This window comes from Panulirus ornatus, chromosome 66 (assembly GCF_036320965.1).
Source record: "Panulirus ornatus isolate Po-2019 chromosome 66, ASM3632096v1, whole genome shotgun sequence".
NCBI lineage: Eukaryota > Metazoa > Arthropoda > Malacostraca > Decapoda > Palinuridae > Panulirus > Panulirus ornatus.
This window is the reverse complement of record NC_092289.1, coordinates 6,713,146-6,727,758: the sequence shown is the minus strand read 5'-3', so window position 1 is coordinate 6,727,758 and position 14,613 is coordinate 6,713,146. Positions and strand designations below refer to the sequence as shown.

General features: G+C 50.1%; 1 protein-coding gene across 1 annotated transcript in view; it reads left to right on the top strand.

Moving 5' to 3' along the window:
- Positions 1-14,613, top strand: part of LOC139746755 (uncharacterized) — a 287,885-nt gene that overhangs the window by 128,903 nt on the left and 144,369 nt on the right. The window contains exon 7 of the mRNA XM_071658259.1: positions 304-808. Coding sequence (XP_071514360.1) covers positions 304-808 — 505 coding nt within the window. The remainder of the gene's footprint in view (positions 1-303; positions 809-14,613) is intronic.

Below are 14,613 nucleotides of genomic sequence, written 5' to 3'. Positions count from 1 at the left end.
GGACAGATGTTTGTAAGTAGCGGAAGACGACGTGGTTGAGACAGAGAGATAGATAGATAGATATTTAGATAGACACATAGATAGATAGAAAAATAGATATATAAATAGATAGATAAGATAGATTGATAAATAGATAGATAGATAAGATTGATAAATAGATAAAATAGAAAGATAAATAGATCAGATAGATGGATAAATAGATCAGATAGATAGGTAGATAGATAGATAGATAGATAGATAGATAGATGATATATAGAGGGGCTTGGCGTGCGTGTTGTGAGGTTCTACGTTTCTGCCCAACAGAGAGCCGTACGCGCACAACCTGCGTGCCGTGTTGAACGAGGAGGACATCATCTCCCTGCGGACAGCGGGGGACATCTCCGTGCCCCGGGACGTCACCAAGACCGCCCACACCCACTGGGCGGGAGGTGGACCCGCCGGCCTGGCCTTCCGCAGCCCCACCCACGCCCACCGCAGCCCCACCCACACCCACTGGCCCGAGGCCGCCTACCAGAGCGGGCGGTGCGTGTCCAGCTTCGCCCAGCCCGTGTACGACAACGTGCGACTGGTCAACGTGGCTGGCTCCCGGCCCGAGCGCCAGCGGAGACGAGAGCCAGAGTACCGCAACGTTGAGGCGGCTGCGGCGGGCGGCGGCGGCGGCGGCGGGCGGCGGCCGCGGCACCCGCTCCTGCGGGAGACGGCGGGAGACTACGCCTCCGACGTCCACAGCGTCACCTCCCGCCTCTCCACCGTCTCCGTCGACACGAACCGCTCCGACCCCACGGACCTACGTCTCTCCAAGTACACGGTAGGTCCTGCCACCTCCCTCCCACCCAGTAGGTCCTCCCACCTCCCTCCCACCCAGTACACGGTAGGTCCTCCCACATTGCCTCCCACCCAGTGCACGGTAGGTCCTCCCACCTCCCTCCCACCCAGAACACGGTAGGTCCTCCCACCTCCCGCCCACCCAGTACACGGTAGGTCCTCCCACCTCCCTCCCACCCAGTACATGGTAGGTCCTCCCACCTCCCTCCCACCCAGTACACGGTAGGTCCTCCCACCTCCCTCCCACGCAGTACATTGTAGGTCCTCCCACCTCCCTCCCACCCAGTACACGGTAGGTCCTCCCACCTCCCGCCCACCCAGTACACGGTAGGTCCTCCCACCTCCCTCCCACCCAGTACACGGTAGGTCCTCCCACCTCCCGCCCACCCAGTACACGGTAGGTCCTCCCACATTGCTCCCACCCAGTGCACGGTAGGTCCTCCCACCCAGTACACGGTAGGTCCTCCCACCCAGTACACGGTAGGTCCTCCCACCTCCCTCCCACCCAGTACATGGTAGGTCCTCCCACCCAGTACAGGTAGGTCCTCCCACCTCCCTCCCACCCAGTACACGGTAGGTCCTCCCACCTCCCTCCCACGCAGTACATTGTAGGTCCTCCCACCTCCCTCCCACCCAGTACACAGTAGGTCCTCCCACATTGCTCCTACCCAGTACACGGTAGGTCCTCCCACCCAGTACATGGTAGGTCCTCCCACATTGCTCCCACCGCACCCCAGGTTCGCTGATGATGCCCCGCGCGTGCCTCCCATTGGCCTGTCACCTGGAGAGCCATGTGTTGTGTGTGGGACATGGGTGGCAGACGACTGAGGGGGTCAGGTGATGCCAATGGCCACTCAGTGTTGTTAGTTCATTTGTCTTCTTCCACTCCAGGCTCTCCACCACCACACCACCACCACCACCTCCACCACGAGTCTACTCTGGTCTGGTACTGGACCTGCTATAAGTGGTGTGTGTGTGGGTGTGTGTGGGTGGGTGTGTGTGTGTGGGTGTGTGTGGGTGGGTGGACGACGCTGCCAGTCGTTGGGTTTCGTAGATCAGGTGAGGATGAGGCTCCAGTGGTTCTCCCACCCACTGGGTTGCAGGTCACCCTGGGGGTCAGGTGGGATAAGGCTCCAGTGGTTCTCCCACCCACTGGGTTGAAGGTCACCCTGGGGGTCAGGTGGGATAAGGCTCCAGTGGTTCTCCCACCCACTGGGTTGCAGGTCACCCTGGGGGTCAGGTGGGATAAGGCTCCAGTGGTTCTCCCACCCACTGGGTTGCAGGTCACCCTGGGGGTCAGGTGGGATAAGGCTCCAGTGGTTCTCCCACCCACTGGGTTGCAGGTCACCCTGGGGGTCAGGTGGGATAAGGCTCCAGTGGTTCTCCCACCCACTGGGTTGAGGGTCAGGTGGGATAAGGTTCCAGTGGTTCTCCCACCCACTGGGTCGCAGGTCACCCTGGGGGGTCAGGGGATATGATGCTCCGTACAGGTAACATAAGGTCACACGTTCATCAGGGAGGAGGAGCAGTAACAGCAGCAGCTGTTCCGTGGCTGTGACGGTGTCAGCACCTCCCCTCCCCTGTCCTCGGCAATATGGACAGGTGACCTTTGACCTAATCAGGGGTCACGGGACAGTTACCTGGATACCACCAGGTGATCAGAGGAGATGTGAGCTGATTACCAAGCCATCACAACCGGGGGTATGTGGCAGGTGTGGCACAGACCGGGGTGTGGCGCTCTGCAGCGAGACACAGAGGCACACGCGCTCTACAGATGCGACACAGATTAACCCATGATTAAAACTTCACGAAAGATTAAAACGATTAACCAAATATTAAAACGATTAACCAAATATTAAAACGATTGACCAAATATTAAAACGATTAACCAAATATTAAAACGATTAACCGAAGATTGAAACGATTAACCAAATATTGACACTATTAATCAAAGATTAAAACGATTAACCCAAGATTAAAACGATTAACCAAAGATTAAAACAATTAACCAAAGATTAAAACGATTCACCAAAGATTAAAAGTAATAATCAAAGATGAAAACGATTAACGAAAAATTAGAACGATTAACCAAAGATTAAAACGATTAACCAAAGATTAAAACGATTAACCAAAGATTAAATCGAATAACAAAGATTGAAACGATTAACCAAAGATTAAATCTATATTAAGATTTACCATTTCCTTATATATATATATATATATATATATATATATATATATATATATATATATATATATATATATATATATATATATATATATTGCTATACCATTAAAGTGGACTCGTTAAACTTCAAATACCGTTTTTGTGATACGAATGATTTCTATATATATGCTAGTGAAAGCGAGAACATAGCGAGATTGTAGCGTCATGATATTGATCAAGGGTCAAGAGCCGCTACATGTAGCGCCCAGAGAGAGGGTGTCGAGGATGAGGTCAGGGTGGACGTTTTGCAGGATCTGGTCCAGATGTTCAGCTACCCTCACGTCCGCCTCCTCGAGGGCCGCTCAGAGGCGACCAAGTGGCTGGAGGGGAGGGACGAGGTTGAGGTCAGCCTCCAGCAGGAGGGGAGGGACGAGGATGAGGTCAGCCTCCAGCAGGAGGGGAGGGACGAGGATGAGGTCAGCCTCTCGCAGGAGGAGGAGGGGAGGGACGAGGTTGAGGTCTGCCTCCAGCAGGAGGAGGAGGGGATTGACGAGGATGAGGTCAGCCTCCAGCAGGAGGAGGAGGAGAGGGACGAGGATGAGGTCAGCCTCCAGCAGGAGGAGGAGGAGAGAGACGAGGATGAGGTCAGCCTCCAGCAGTAGGAGGAGGGGAGGGACGAGGAGGAGGTCAGCCTCCAGCAGGAGGAGGAGGAGAGGGACGAGGATGAGGTCAGCCTCCAGCAGGAGGAGGAGGAGAGGGACGAGGATGAGGTCAACCTCCAGCAGGAGGAGGAGGAGAGGGCTATACTGTGAAACCATCACGTGTGGGGAGGAGGTGGTTGTGAGGGCGTGGTGCGCGTGTGCACACACACACCACCTCTGTGGTTGAGGCGCGCTATGAGGGCATGTCCCTCCCTCAGGGGAAGACCCCCCTTAGCCGATCCTGACGAAGGATATGAACGAAGGAACGCCCCTCACCTCTGCCAGGGTGAGTTAGCTTGGCAGGATGCGCGCGTGAGAGGGACCACCGACTCCATCGCGACAGAACGTTTTCCCCGGGAAAGAGAAAATGGAGCTCAGTTGTCCACAGTGGAAACATGGACATACGTATCCGGCCAGCCAATCATGGCGCAACGCAACAGGGGGGCTTCCCGTCACTCAGTCATCATAGCTGAGGTCTTGCGCTACGCTCTAGGGGGAGGGTGGGTTTCGGGGCCAGAGCTGGGGGGTTTCGGGCCAGAGCTGGGATGTGCGAGTGTGTGTGTGTGTGTGTGTGTGGGGGGGGGGGGGGGGGGGGTTGTGTCTCGGAACCAAGGCTAGGACATCAGATTAGGACTGGGGTCCTGAGGCAAAGCTGAGGTCCCCAAACCATGGCTAGGATCACAGGCTAGGTCGAATGGCGAGGATTCGGGAAAACCCACTTCAGTTTTTTGCTGCAGGGGTAGAGTGGGTTAATGGTGTGGGGGAGGGGGGTCTGTTAGCTGACGGTGCATCCCCCCCCACCCCTCCCGACGGGCCATTGTCTGTAGTTTCTGTATCTGTCATTTCCGTCCACTGTATTTCTGTAACGCGACTGGAGACCATTGTGGGTCTGTCTACCACACGTACCTCCCCGCTGGTCTGGTCTGTCCACTACCACACCTATCTCCCGGCTGGTCTGGTCTGTCCACTACCACACCTATCTCTCGGCTGGTCTGGTCTGTCCACTACCACACCTAGCTCCCGGCTGGTCTGGTCTGTCCACTACCACACCTAGCTCCCTGCTGGTCTGGTCTGTCTACCACACGTAGCTCCCCGCAGGTCTGGTCTGTCTACCACACGTACCTCCCGGCTGGTCTGGTCTGTCTACAACACGTAGCTCCCTGCTGGTCTGGTCTGTCTACCACACCTAGCTCCCGGCTGATCTGGTCTGTCTACCACACCTAGCTCCCGGCTGGTCTGGTCTGTCTACCACACCTAGCTCCCGGCTGGTCTGGTCTGTCTACCACACCTAGCTCCCGGCTGGTCTGGTCTGTCTACCACACCTAGCTCCCGGCTGGTCTGGTCTGTCTACCACACCTAGCTCCCGGCTGGTCTGGTCTGTCTACCACACCTAGCTCCCCTCTGGTCTGGTCTGTCTACCACACTTGGTACAGAGAATCATACATGATTTACTCATATTTTTAAGTTAAAGAATAAATGTTGATTGTTGCATCACTGAAGAATGATATGATGTAGGTGACACCTGTGTCTGAGTCATGATGCAGGTGGCACCTGTGTCTGAGTCATGATGTAGGTGGCACCTGTGTCTGAGTCATGATGTAGGTGACACCTGTGTCTGAGTCATGATGCAGGTGGCACCTGTGTCTGAGTCATGATGCAGGTGGCACCTGTGTCTGAGTCATGATGTAGGTGACACCTGTGTCTGAGTCATGATACAGGTGACACCTGTGTCTGAGTCATGATGTAGGTGACACCTGTGTCTGAGTCATGATGTAGGTGTCACCTGTGTCTGAGTCATGATGCAGGTGGTACCTGTGTTTGAGTCATGATGCAGGTGACACCTGTGTGTGAGTCATGATGCAGGTGACACCTGTGTCTGAGTCATGATGTAGGTGGCACCTGTGTCTGAGTCATGATGCAGGTGGCACCTGTGTCTGAGTCATGATGCAGGTGGCACCTGTGTCTGAGCCATGATGCAGGTGACACCTGTGTCTGAGTCATGATGCAGGTGGCACCTGTGTCTGAGTCATGATGCAGGTGGCACCTGTGTCTGAGTCATGATGCAGGTGGCACCTGTGTCTGAGTCATGATGCAGGTGACACCTGTGTCTGAGTCATGATGTAGGTGACACCTGTGTCTGAGTCATGATGCAGGTGACACCTGTGTCTGAGTCATGATGCAGGTGGTACCTGTGTGTGAGTCATGATGCAGGTGGTACCTGTGTTTGAGTCATGATGCAGGTGACACCTGTGTCTTAGTCATGATGCAGGTGGCACCTGTGTCTGAGTCATGATGCAGATGACACCTGTGTTTGAGTCATGATGCAGGTGACACCTGTGTCTGAGTCATGATGTAGGTGACACCTGTGTCTGAGTCATGATGCAGGTGGCACCTGTGTTTGAGTCATGATGCAGGTGGCACCTGTGTCTGAGTCATGATGCAGGTGGCACCTGTGTCTGAGTCATGATGCAGGTGACACCTGTGTCTGAGTCATGATGCAGGTGGCACCTGTGTCTGAGTCATGATGTAGGTGACACCTGTGTGTGAGTCATGATGCAGGTGGTACCTGTGTTTGAGTCATGATGCAGTTGACACCTGTGTCTGAGTCATGATGCAGGTGGCACCTGTGTTTGAGTCATGATGCAGGTGACACCTGTGTCTGAGTCATGATGTAGGTGACACCTGTGTTTGAGTCATGATGCAGGTGGCACCTGTGTCTGAGTCATGATGCAGGTGACACCTGTGTCTGAGTCAGTAATATAGATAACAAAAGTCCTAAGATCGACCCCTGGGGAACTCCACTAGTCACAGGTCATTCATGTTCTGATCCAGCACAGAACTTCTCCTTTAACACCACAAGCCTTCATTATCATTATTATTATTATTATTATTATTATTATTATTATTATTATTATTATTATATTATTATTATTATCAATGTTATCATTATTATTATTAATATTACTATTATTATTATTATTATTATTATTATTATTATTATTATTATTATTATTATTGATATCTCCTGTAGAAGTCTCTTGGATTCCTTGGTAAAGTCGAGGTAGTGGTCATGTTTTACAGCCTGTAATATGTCTGTCAGTTCAAGAACATTAGTGAAACATGGCAGGTAATGTGTGGTAGAAGGTCCAACCTTTGAGATTAAAAAAATGTGAGGATCATTTTATTAGGCTATGATGGATGGAGTCCAGTTATTTCTGCTGTTATAATATTTTTTTGTGTCACCTTTTCCTCTACTGATGTTATGCTGATTGCACTGTGTGGGTCGAGACTTAAGGTCAAACTGTCACATTTGTTCTGAATAATGTAATTTACATTTGCCATGGTTGTGTTGATTCTATTTAGTAATGGATGACTTAGTTCCCTCTGCCTCTGTGAATTTGTATCGAATGAGGGAATTCCTTCAGGGTATACAGTCTGTTTTAGATTGCTGCATGTTTGTGACCATGGTAAAGACGTTGCTTCCAAATCAGTCAGTGGTTCAAGTACCTGCTGTTGGTATGGACGTACCTATCCTTCCAAAGAAGGGAATCCGTTGTACAGGATCAAGTCTAGTAGCGGTAGCAACACCAGCCGTAGCTGATCGGCGGAACAACCTTCTTCGTCAGGAATAGGTTCAGTTATTCATCTCTTTTGTATAGGATGTGAATATGGGGCAGAGTGCGTGTGGCGCTTGGGTGTGTGGTTCTGTGGCCCCGTAGCCCTTCCAATCGAGTTGACAGCTCTCTTTTGAAGTCAGGTGATCGGCCACGGCGTCAGGTGTACCAGGTCAATGGACAGATTACCCAAACGTGTGGTGGTAGTGGTGGTAAGAAGTTAGGTAACTTCATAGTCAGGTTCAAGGCGCCCCACACCCCAGGTTCCCATCTGTGTAATTACTTTCTTAATTGCGTCTTGGGGAAAGCCTTCGTCTCTCATTATCTATCTTTCTATCTATCTATCTATCTATCTATCTATCTATCTATCTATATATATAGCCTTCTTGAGCAGCTGTGGGAGAGAGAGGTTCGCTTAGAATGGCCTCTATGTTAATGAGGTATCATTACCGGGGTAATCAGATGGTTTACATTTCATTTACATTGTCATAGTATCTTACTGTAAATTGAACTTCCTCTCTGTTGACGTAGGAGCGTCGTGTTTACGTAGTATGTTTATCCAACTCAGTCATGATAAAAGCAGTTTTTATTTACTGACCTTAGAGTATGTGGTGTGGCAGATGTTGGTGGTAGATGGTACATGTAGTGTGTAGGGACGTGTACACATGGTGTGGTGTGGGAGATGCGGTGGTAAATGGTACATGCAATGTGTGGGGGCCATGTATGTGGTGTGGTCGGAGTGACGCCAGTACACACACACACACACACACACACACACACACACACACAGTGTGTAGGCCTCTGTACACATGATATGATTTGGCAATTGTGGCACTGGTACACTCACACACACTGTGTGTGGGACCCTATACACAAAGTGTGGTATGGCGGGAGTGGTAGCATCGGTATGTACAGTGTGTGGTGGGGGGGGACCATGTACACATAATGTGGTATGGCACGGGTGTCGTCCATGGTGTGGTATGGCCTAATAACATCTTCCACATTTGTACAATTGTACGTAAAGAAAACACTTCAGTGCAGGCATGGGTGAAGGGTACAGGGGTAAGGAGTAGGTGGAGGATAGTACAGAGTGTACAGTGTTGGGTACAGTACATCGACCTGGGAGGGCGACAGGTGGACACAGGGACATATGGAGTCCTTTTTGGCTGGTACATTAGCTGTCAGTGTACTGTGCACCCCCATGCTCATCCCGTGTGCGGTAGCGCCAAAGGGTTCTTCAGGCCTCCATGGCTAGATGATCATTACATGTGAAATGTAACAAAGTTGCCTCGTTACGTAAGCTTACAATCTTACATATAGTACATATGGTTACAATCTTACATAAGGTTTCAATCTTACATATAGTACATATGGTTACAATCTTACATATGGCACATAAGGTTACAGTCTTACATATAGTACATCAGCTTACAGTCTTACATATAGTACATACGCTTACAATCTTACATATAGTACATGAGATTACAATCTTACATATGGTAAGTTGAGCGAGTAGATGCAAGAAGTAAACACCACACGTCAGAATTTCTGGTATGTTTTTGTTAACAATTAAGGTGTTGGCTTTGCTTGTCGTGGTGGTTGAAACCTTTCCCTAAAACGTTCCACTTTGTTTTTGTTTGTTTGTTTGCTCCGCAGTGTAAGACGTAGAAGGTCGGGGGAGGTCTCTGGCCACAAGGTGTACAGTTCAGGTGGGGTCTTCGTCTGGTCTGAGGTTGGGGAATGGTGTTGGTGGCATTTGTAAAATACAAAGCAGAAAAGTTAATATACGTCTCATCGCAATTAGGTATATAATGTACCAGTTGCGTATGTAGCAATTGCAGTATACGCGTAAACAAATCACGTATATACTGAGAATCAGTGTATATACGGATCATGACGTAGTGTACAGGCAGTGTACTGTACAGTTGTTAAACGTGTTTGTAGTACAAATGGTCAGAAATACATTACATACGTGATGTACAGTGAGTGATGGACCAGTAGAGCGACAATGTGTTCGCTGGTGTTTGAGCCTTACCAGCAGAAGCTCAGCCTCTGGTGGTGGCCTCCGTGGCTGGACGTGTATATACATACCTGATCCTTCGCTCGTAGTTCACTTGGCAGTTTTGTATGGTTGTTATGCTGGAGGTGAAGGAGGAGTGTGTGTACGTGTGTAACAATACCCACGGAAGGTGTTCGTGTGTCGGTGGACCGGTGTGGTGGCCACGGGCCACACTAGCCCCACCAAATTTTTTTATATAATTCTTGATTGATATTATCCCGACTATCACACACGGGAGTCCAGCCTTCAACCCTGAAACGTATGGTACAAGTGAAGATCTTGGGTCATGCCGGATGTGTGTGTGTGTTTTGCGTCGTATGAGCCAGTGGTGATGTGCGGGGCAGCGGCGGACAGTGGATGAGCCTGATGGTCCGTGGAACGTTACCTTCCTGGACCCTGGCCACCTTGAAAACGTTCCTCGGCCACACCGCCAGCCTCTCCCATCAACATGACACCGGCAGAACACGTCCTAATCAAGGCCATCTTGGAGGCGGAGGAGGGCAAATACGATACGAGAAAGAAAGAAAGAAAGAAGAGGTTTAATCTGAGCTCCTCAGGTGAGAGTCGACCTGCCTCCTGGGGAACAGAGAGGGATGGGGGAAAGAAGGAAGGACGAGAGAATGATGAAAAAGGATCCCACAGCTTCGTTCTTCGAGGAGAAGTGGCATTACGGTCAATCCTCGTGTAGCTGGTCTCCACGTAGGAACCACTGGAAGCAGCAGCAGTAGCAGTAGCAGTCCAGGGGCATGTCCCTGGCCCAAGCTTTGGTGTCAGGGACACGTCGCAGTCACCTCGCGAGACCTGGTAACAGAGATCATGTCTGTCGACCAGGGAGAGGAGGGCAGTCACCTGGCGGAGGGAGGGACAGATCGGGATGGTTGGAGGGAGGTGATCCCTTGCGAATTGGGAGATGGAGGAAGGAGCAACCCAGATATGTGAGGTGTGCATACATATTGAGGCACATATAACCCCTGTACATATGAGACAGCTGCACATATAACCCCTGTACATATGGGACAGCTGCACATATAACCCCTGTACATATGGGACAGCTGCACATATAACCCCTGTACATATGGGACAGCTGCACATATAACCCCTGTACATATGGGACAGGTGATCACAAGAGACATGATGAACGTTTGGTCTCATTTCAAAGGGACGGCGGTGGACGAGTGGGGTTCTATAGCATTCAACTTCCAGACCATGTATAAGCCGCGGGTTCGAACCCAGCTCTCGGTCTGATTGCGTGGGTACGCCCATCCGTCCCTCCTCCACACACACACCTCCACCCAGTTCACGGGGCTGTGAGAGGGTGAGTCGGAGGTGGGGAGGGTCGTCTAACCCATTCATGAGTCGGGAAATTAGAACGAGCCGGATGTAACGGTGAGCACACATCTCTTCCCCCCCCCCCCCTCCTTTGACGGTGCTGGAGGCATTGTCGTGTGACGGTGGTGACCGCTACGGGCCTAGTGCGGCGAGATGGTAACGTTTGTGACGAGATGGTAACGTTTGTGACGAGATGGTAACGTTTGTGGCGAGATGGTAACGTTTGTGGCGAGATAGTAACGTTTGTGACGAGATGGTAACGTTTGTGACGAGATGGTAACGTTTGTGGCGAGATAGTAACGTTTGTGACGAGATAGTAACGTTTGTGACGAGATGGTAACGTTTGTGGCGAGATGGTAACGTTTGTGGCGAGATGGTAACGTTTGTGACGAGATGGTAACGTTTGTGACGAGATGGTAACGTTTGTGACGAGATAGTAGCGTTTGTGACGAGATAGTAACGTTTGTGACGAGATAGTAACGTTTGTAGCGAGATGGTAACGTTTGTGGCGAGATAGTAACGTTTGTGACGAGATGGTAACGTTTGTGACGAGATGGTAACGTTTGTGGCGAGATGGTAACGTTTGTGGCGAGATGGTAACGTTTATGACGAGATAGTAACGTTTGTGACGGGATGGTAACGTTTGTGGACCCTGGCGAGCGTGAGAACGTTGTTAATATTCACAGTTATGATTGAGTGAGCAGTGGCTGAGGACAGACCTGACCTGACTACAGCTGTTGACCGTTGATGACCTGATCAACGGTGACCTGTTGGTGACCTCTCTGCCTCGTGCCTCCTCCTCCTCCTCCTCCTCCTCCTCCCCTTCTTCTTCTTCTTCCTCCTCCCCTTCCTCCTGCTCCTCCCCTTCCTCCTCCTCCTGCCCTCCTCCTCCCCTTCTTCTTCTTCCTCCTCCTCCTCCTCCTCCTCCTCCTCCTCCTCCTCCTCCTCCTCCTCCTGCTCCCCTTCCTCCTGCTCCCCTTCCTCCTCCTCCTCCTCCTCCCCTTCCTCCTCCTCCTCCTCCCCTTCTTCCTCCTCTGCCTCCTCCTCCTCCTCCTCCCCTTCCTCCTCCTCCCTCCTCCTCCTCCTCCTCCTCCTCCTCAACCATTCCTGAGCACAGATGCTCCTCAGCTGCTCCTCCTCCAGGCGAGGCCTCCCGCCCCCGCCACAGCCAGTCTGTGCTCGTTCCTCAACCTCTTAATTAGCTGTGTTCTCCTGCAGGGGAGCCAGGCCCTCCCTCCCTCTGATGGCAGATGTCACCTCCTGCCTCCCACCTCTCTCTCTCTCTCTCTCTCTCTCTCTCTCTCTCTCTCTCTCTCTCTCTCTCTCTCTCTCTCTCTCTCTCTCTCTCTCTCTCTCTCTCTCTCTATCTATCTATCTATCTATCTATCTATCTATCTATCTATCTATCTATCTCTATCTGTCTGTCTCTATCTTTCTATCTGTCTATTTATCTATCTATCTATCTGTCTCTCCAAGTGTTTCGTAAGCCGAGTTTCTGTGTGTGTGTGTGTGTGTGTGTGTGTGTGGTGTGTGTGTGTGTGTATGTGTGTGGTGTGTGTGTGTGTGTGTGGTGTGTGTGTGTGTATGTGTGTGTGTGTGTGTGTGTGTGTGGTGTGTGTGTGTGTGTGTGTGTGTGTGTGTGTGTGTGGTGTGTGTGTGTGGTGTGTGTGTGGTGTGTGTGTGTGTGTGTGGTGTGTGTGTGTGTATGTGTGTGTGTGTGGTGTGTGTGTGGTGTGTGTGTGTGTGTGTGTGTGTGTGTGTGGTGTGTGTGTGTGTGGTGTGTGTGGTGTGTGTGTGGTGTGTGTGTGTGTGTGTGTGTGTGTGGTGTGTGTGTGTGTGTGTGTGTGTGGTGTGTGTGTGTGTGTGTTGGGGTATGGAAATATGATAAGTGGTTGTTACTTCTCGATAGTTGATGATGATCAAGATTAACCATGATGGCCCTTAAACCATGGTTTAATAGTTCCTCTTAATGAGAACATTAATGACCCAAGTGACCTAGTGGAATTGCCATGCTCGCTGTAACCACTCACTCTCATGTAGGCTAAGGAAAGGCTTCAAATATTCTTCCATTTAATATCTAATTCTAATAACAGTCGTGGAAAACAACATGGTTTGCATCCTAGCACATCTGCTGGTCGTAACTAAGTTGTTAATGAACCTAAGCACTTTAGTACAATCAGTACACTGTAATTCCTGCCCTACACCATTGTACTGACTAGCGGCTCTGCTGAGTCTCTAGTGGTAAAAGTTCACGTAAGGGAGCATCACCTGGTTGGCTTACACACGTCCTTGCTGTCAGTTCGTTCTTTACGTGCACGGGGATCCGGGCGTGCGGCAGTCCCTGCTGAGCTACGGCCAACGTTCCCTAGGTCAGGTCGGCCTGTACGTGCGCTATTTACACACAGACGCGGTGCGCCCAGCCCACGTCCTCGGTACAGTTCACCGTTGACGTCCACACATTGCTAAGGTTCTTCTTACTCCCATATTAGCTCTCGGCACGACCCCTGCTGGTCCATGGCACGACCCTTACTGTTGCTGGACCCCCTACTGGTCCATGACACGACCCCTACTGTTGCTCGACCCCCTGCTGGTCCATGACACGACCCCTACTGTTGCTCGACCCCCTACTGGTTCATGACACGACCCCTACTGTTGCTGGACCCCCTGCTGGTCCATGACACGACCCCTACTGTTGCTCGACCCCCTACTGGTCCATGACACGACCCCTACTGTTGCTGGACCCCCTGCTGGTGCCCTGTCGGAATTGAAGGTATCATCGTCTCTTGTAGACATATTATTGGCTCGTTACCCCCTCACAGGTGGACGTGCCTTACACACACTTTATAAAGACATCTTGTGTTAACACAGCGAGGCATGGCTTACCGGGATTGTGGTAGACATGTGTATTATTCCTCCTCCCCGGTCTTGGGCAAAGTGTCTCCAAGGTAGATGGATACACACTGACTGACCCTCGTCTCTTGTTTCTACGCAGTGTGGTTTGCCATGCGTTGTATTACCCAGGCAATTATATTAGTTTCCTTGGTCAACTGCTCTACTAATTCAGTTTCTGTACACTTGGTACATTGTCGTCGCCGTCGCATTGTTACGTTAATGTTTCTTAGAATTTAAAGTTGTATTCACTACTTGTATTCACACACACACACACACACACACACACACGCACACCTTATCTCCCAGCCTATGAGTCTACGGGGAAAATGAAACACGATAAGTTCCCAAGTGCACTTTCGTGTAATAATCACATCATCTGGGGAGACACAAGAGAGAAATATAACAGTCAGTTGATATACATCGAAGAGACGAAGCTAGGACGCCATTTGGTAAACATGCGATTGTCCAAGACATACAACAATATATATATATATATATATATATATATATATATATATATATATATATATATATATATATATATATATATATATTAATATATATATATATATATATATATATATATATATATATATATATATATATATATATATATATATATATATATATATATATATATATTAATATATATATATATATATATATATATATATATATATATATATATATATATATATATATATATATATATATAGCATTAATGAGATGGCCTCCATTAGGACATTTGGTTGCCCGTGCCGTCCCAGTTGACATGGACAGAGTCCTCACACATCTGTGACACAGTTTGGAGAGGCAGTCAGCATTTAACTGTGGTAGATCTTAACGAGGCCCTTTAGGAGTTGAGGGGTTGTTAGTGGTAGGCGTGTGGTGAAGAGGGTTGGCTTGGAGGGCTGAGGTGTGAGGGGCGGGGGGGGGGGGGTCAGGGTCAGAGGTCAAGTGGTGGAGAAGCCCCAGGGGCGCCTCGTGAAGGTCATTGTGGCCCCAGAAGGTGGGGCCCTCCTCCTC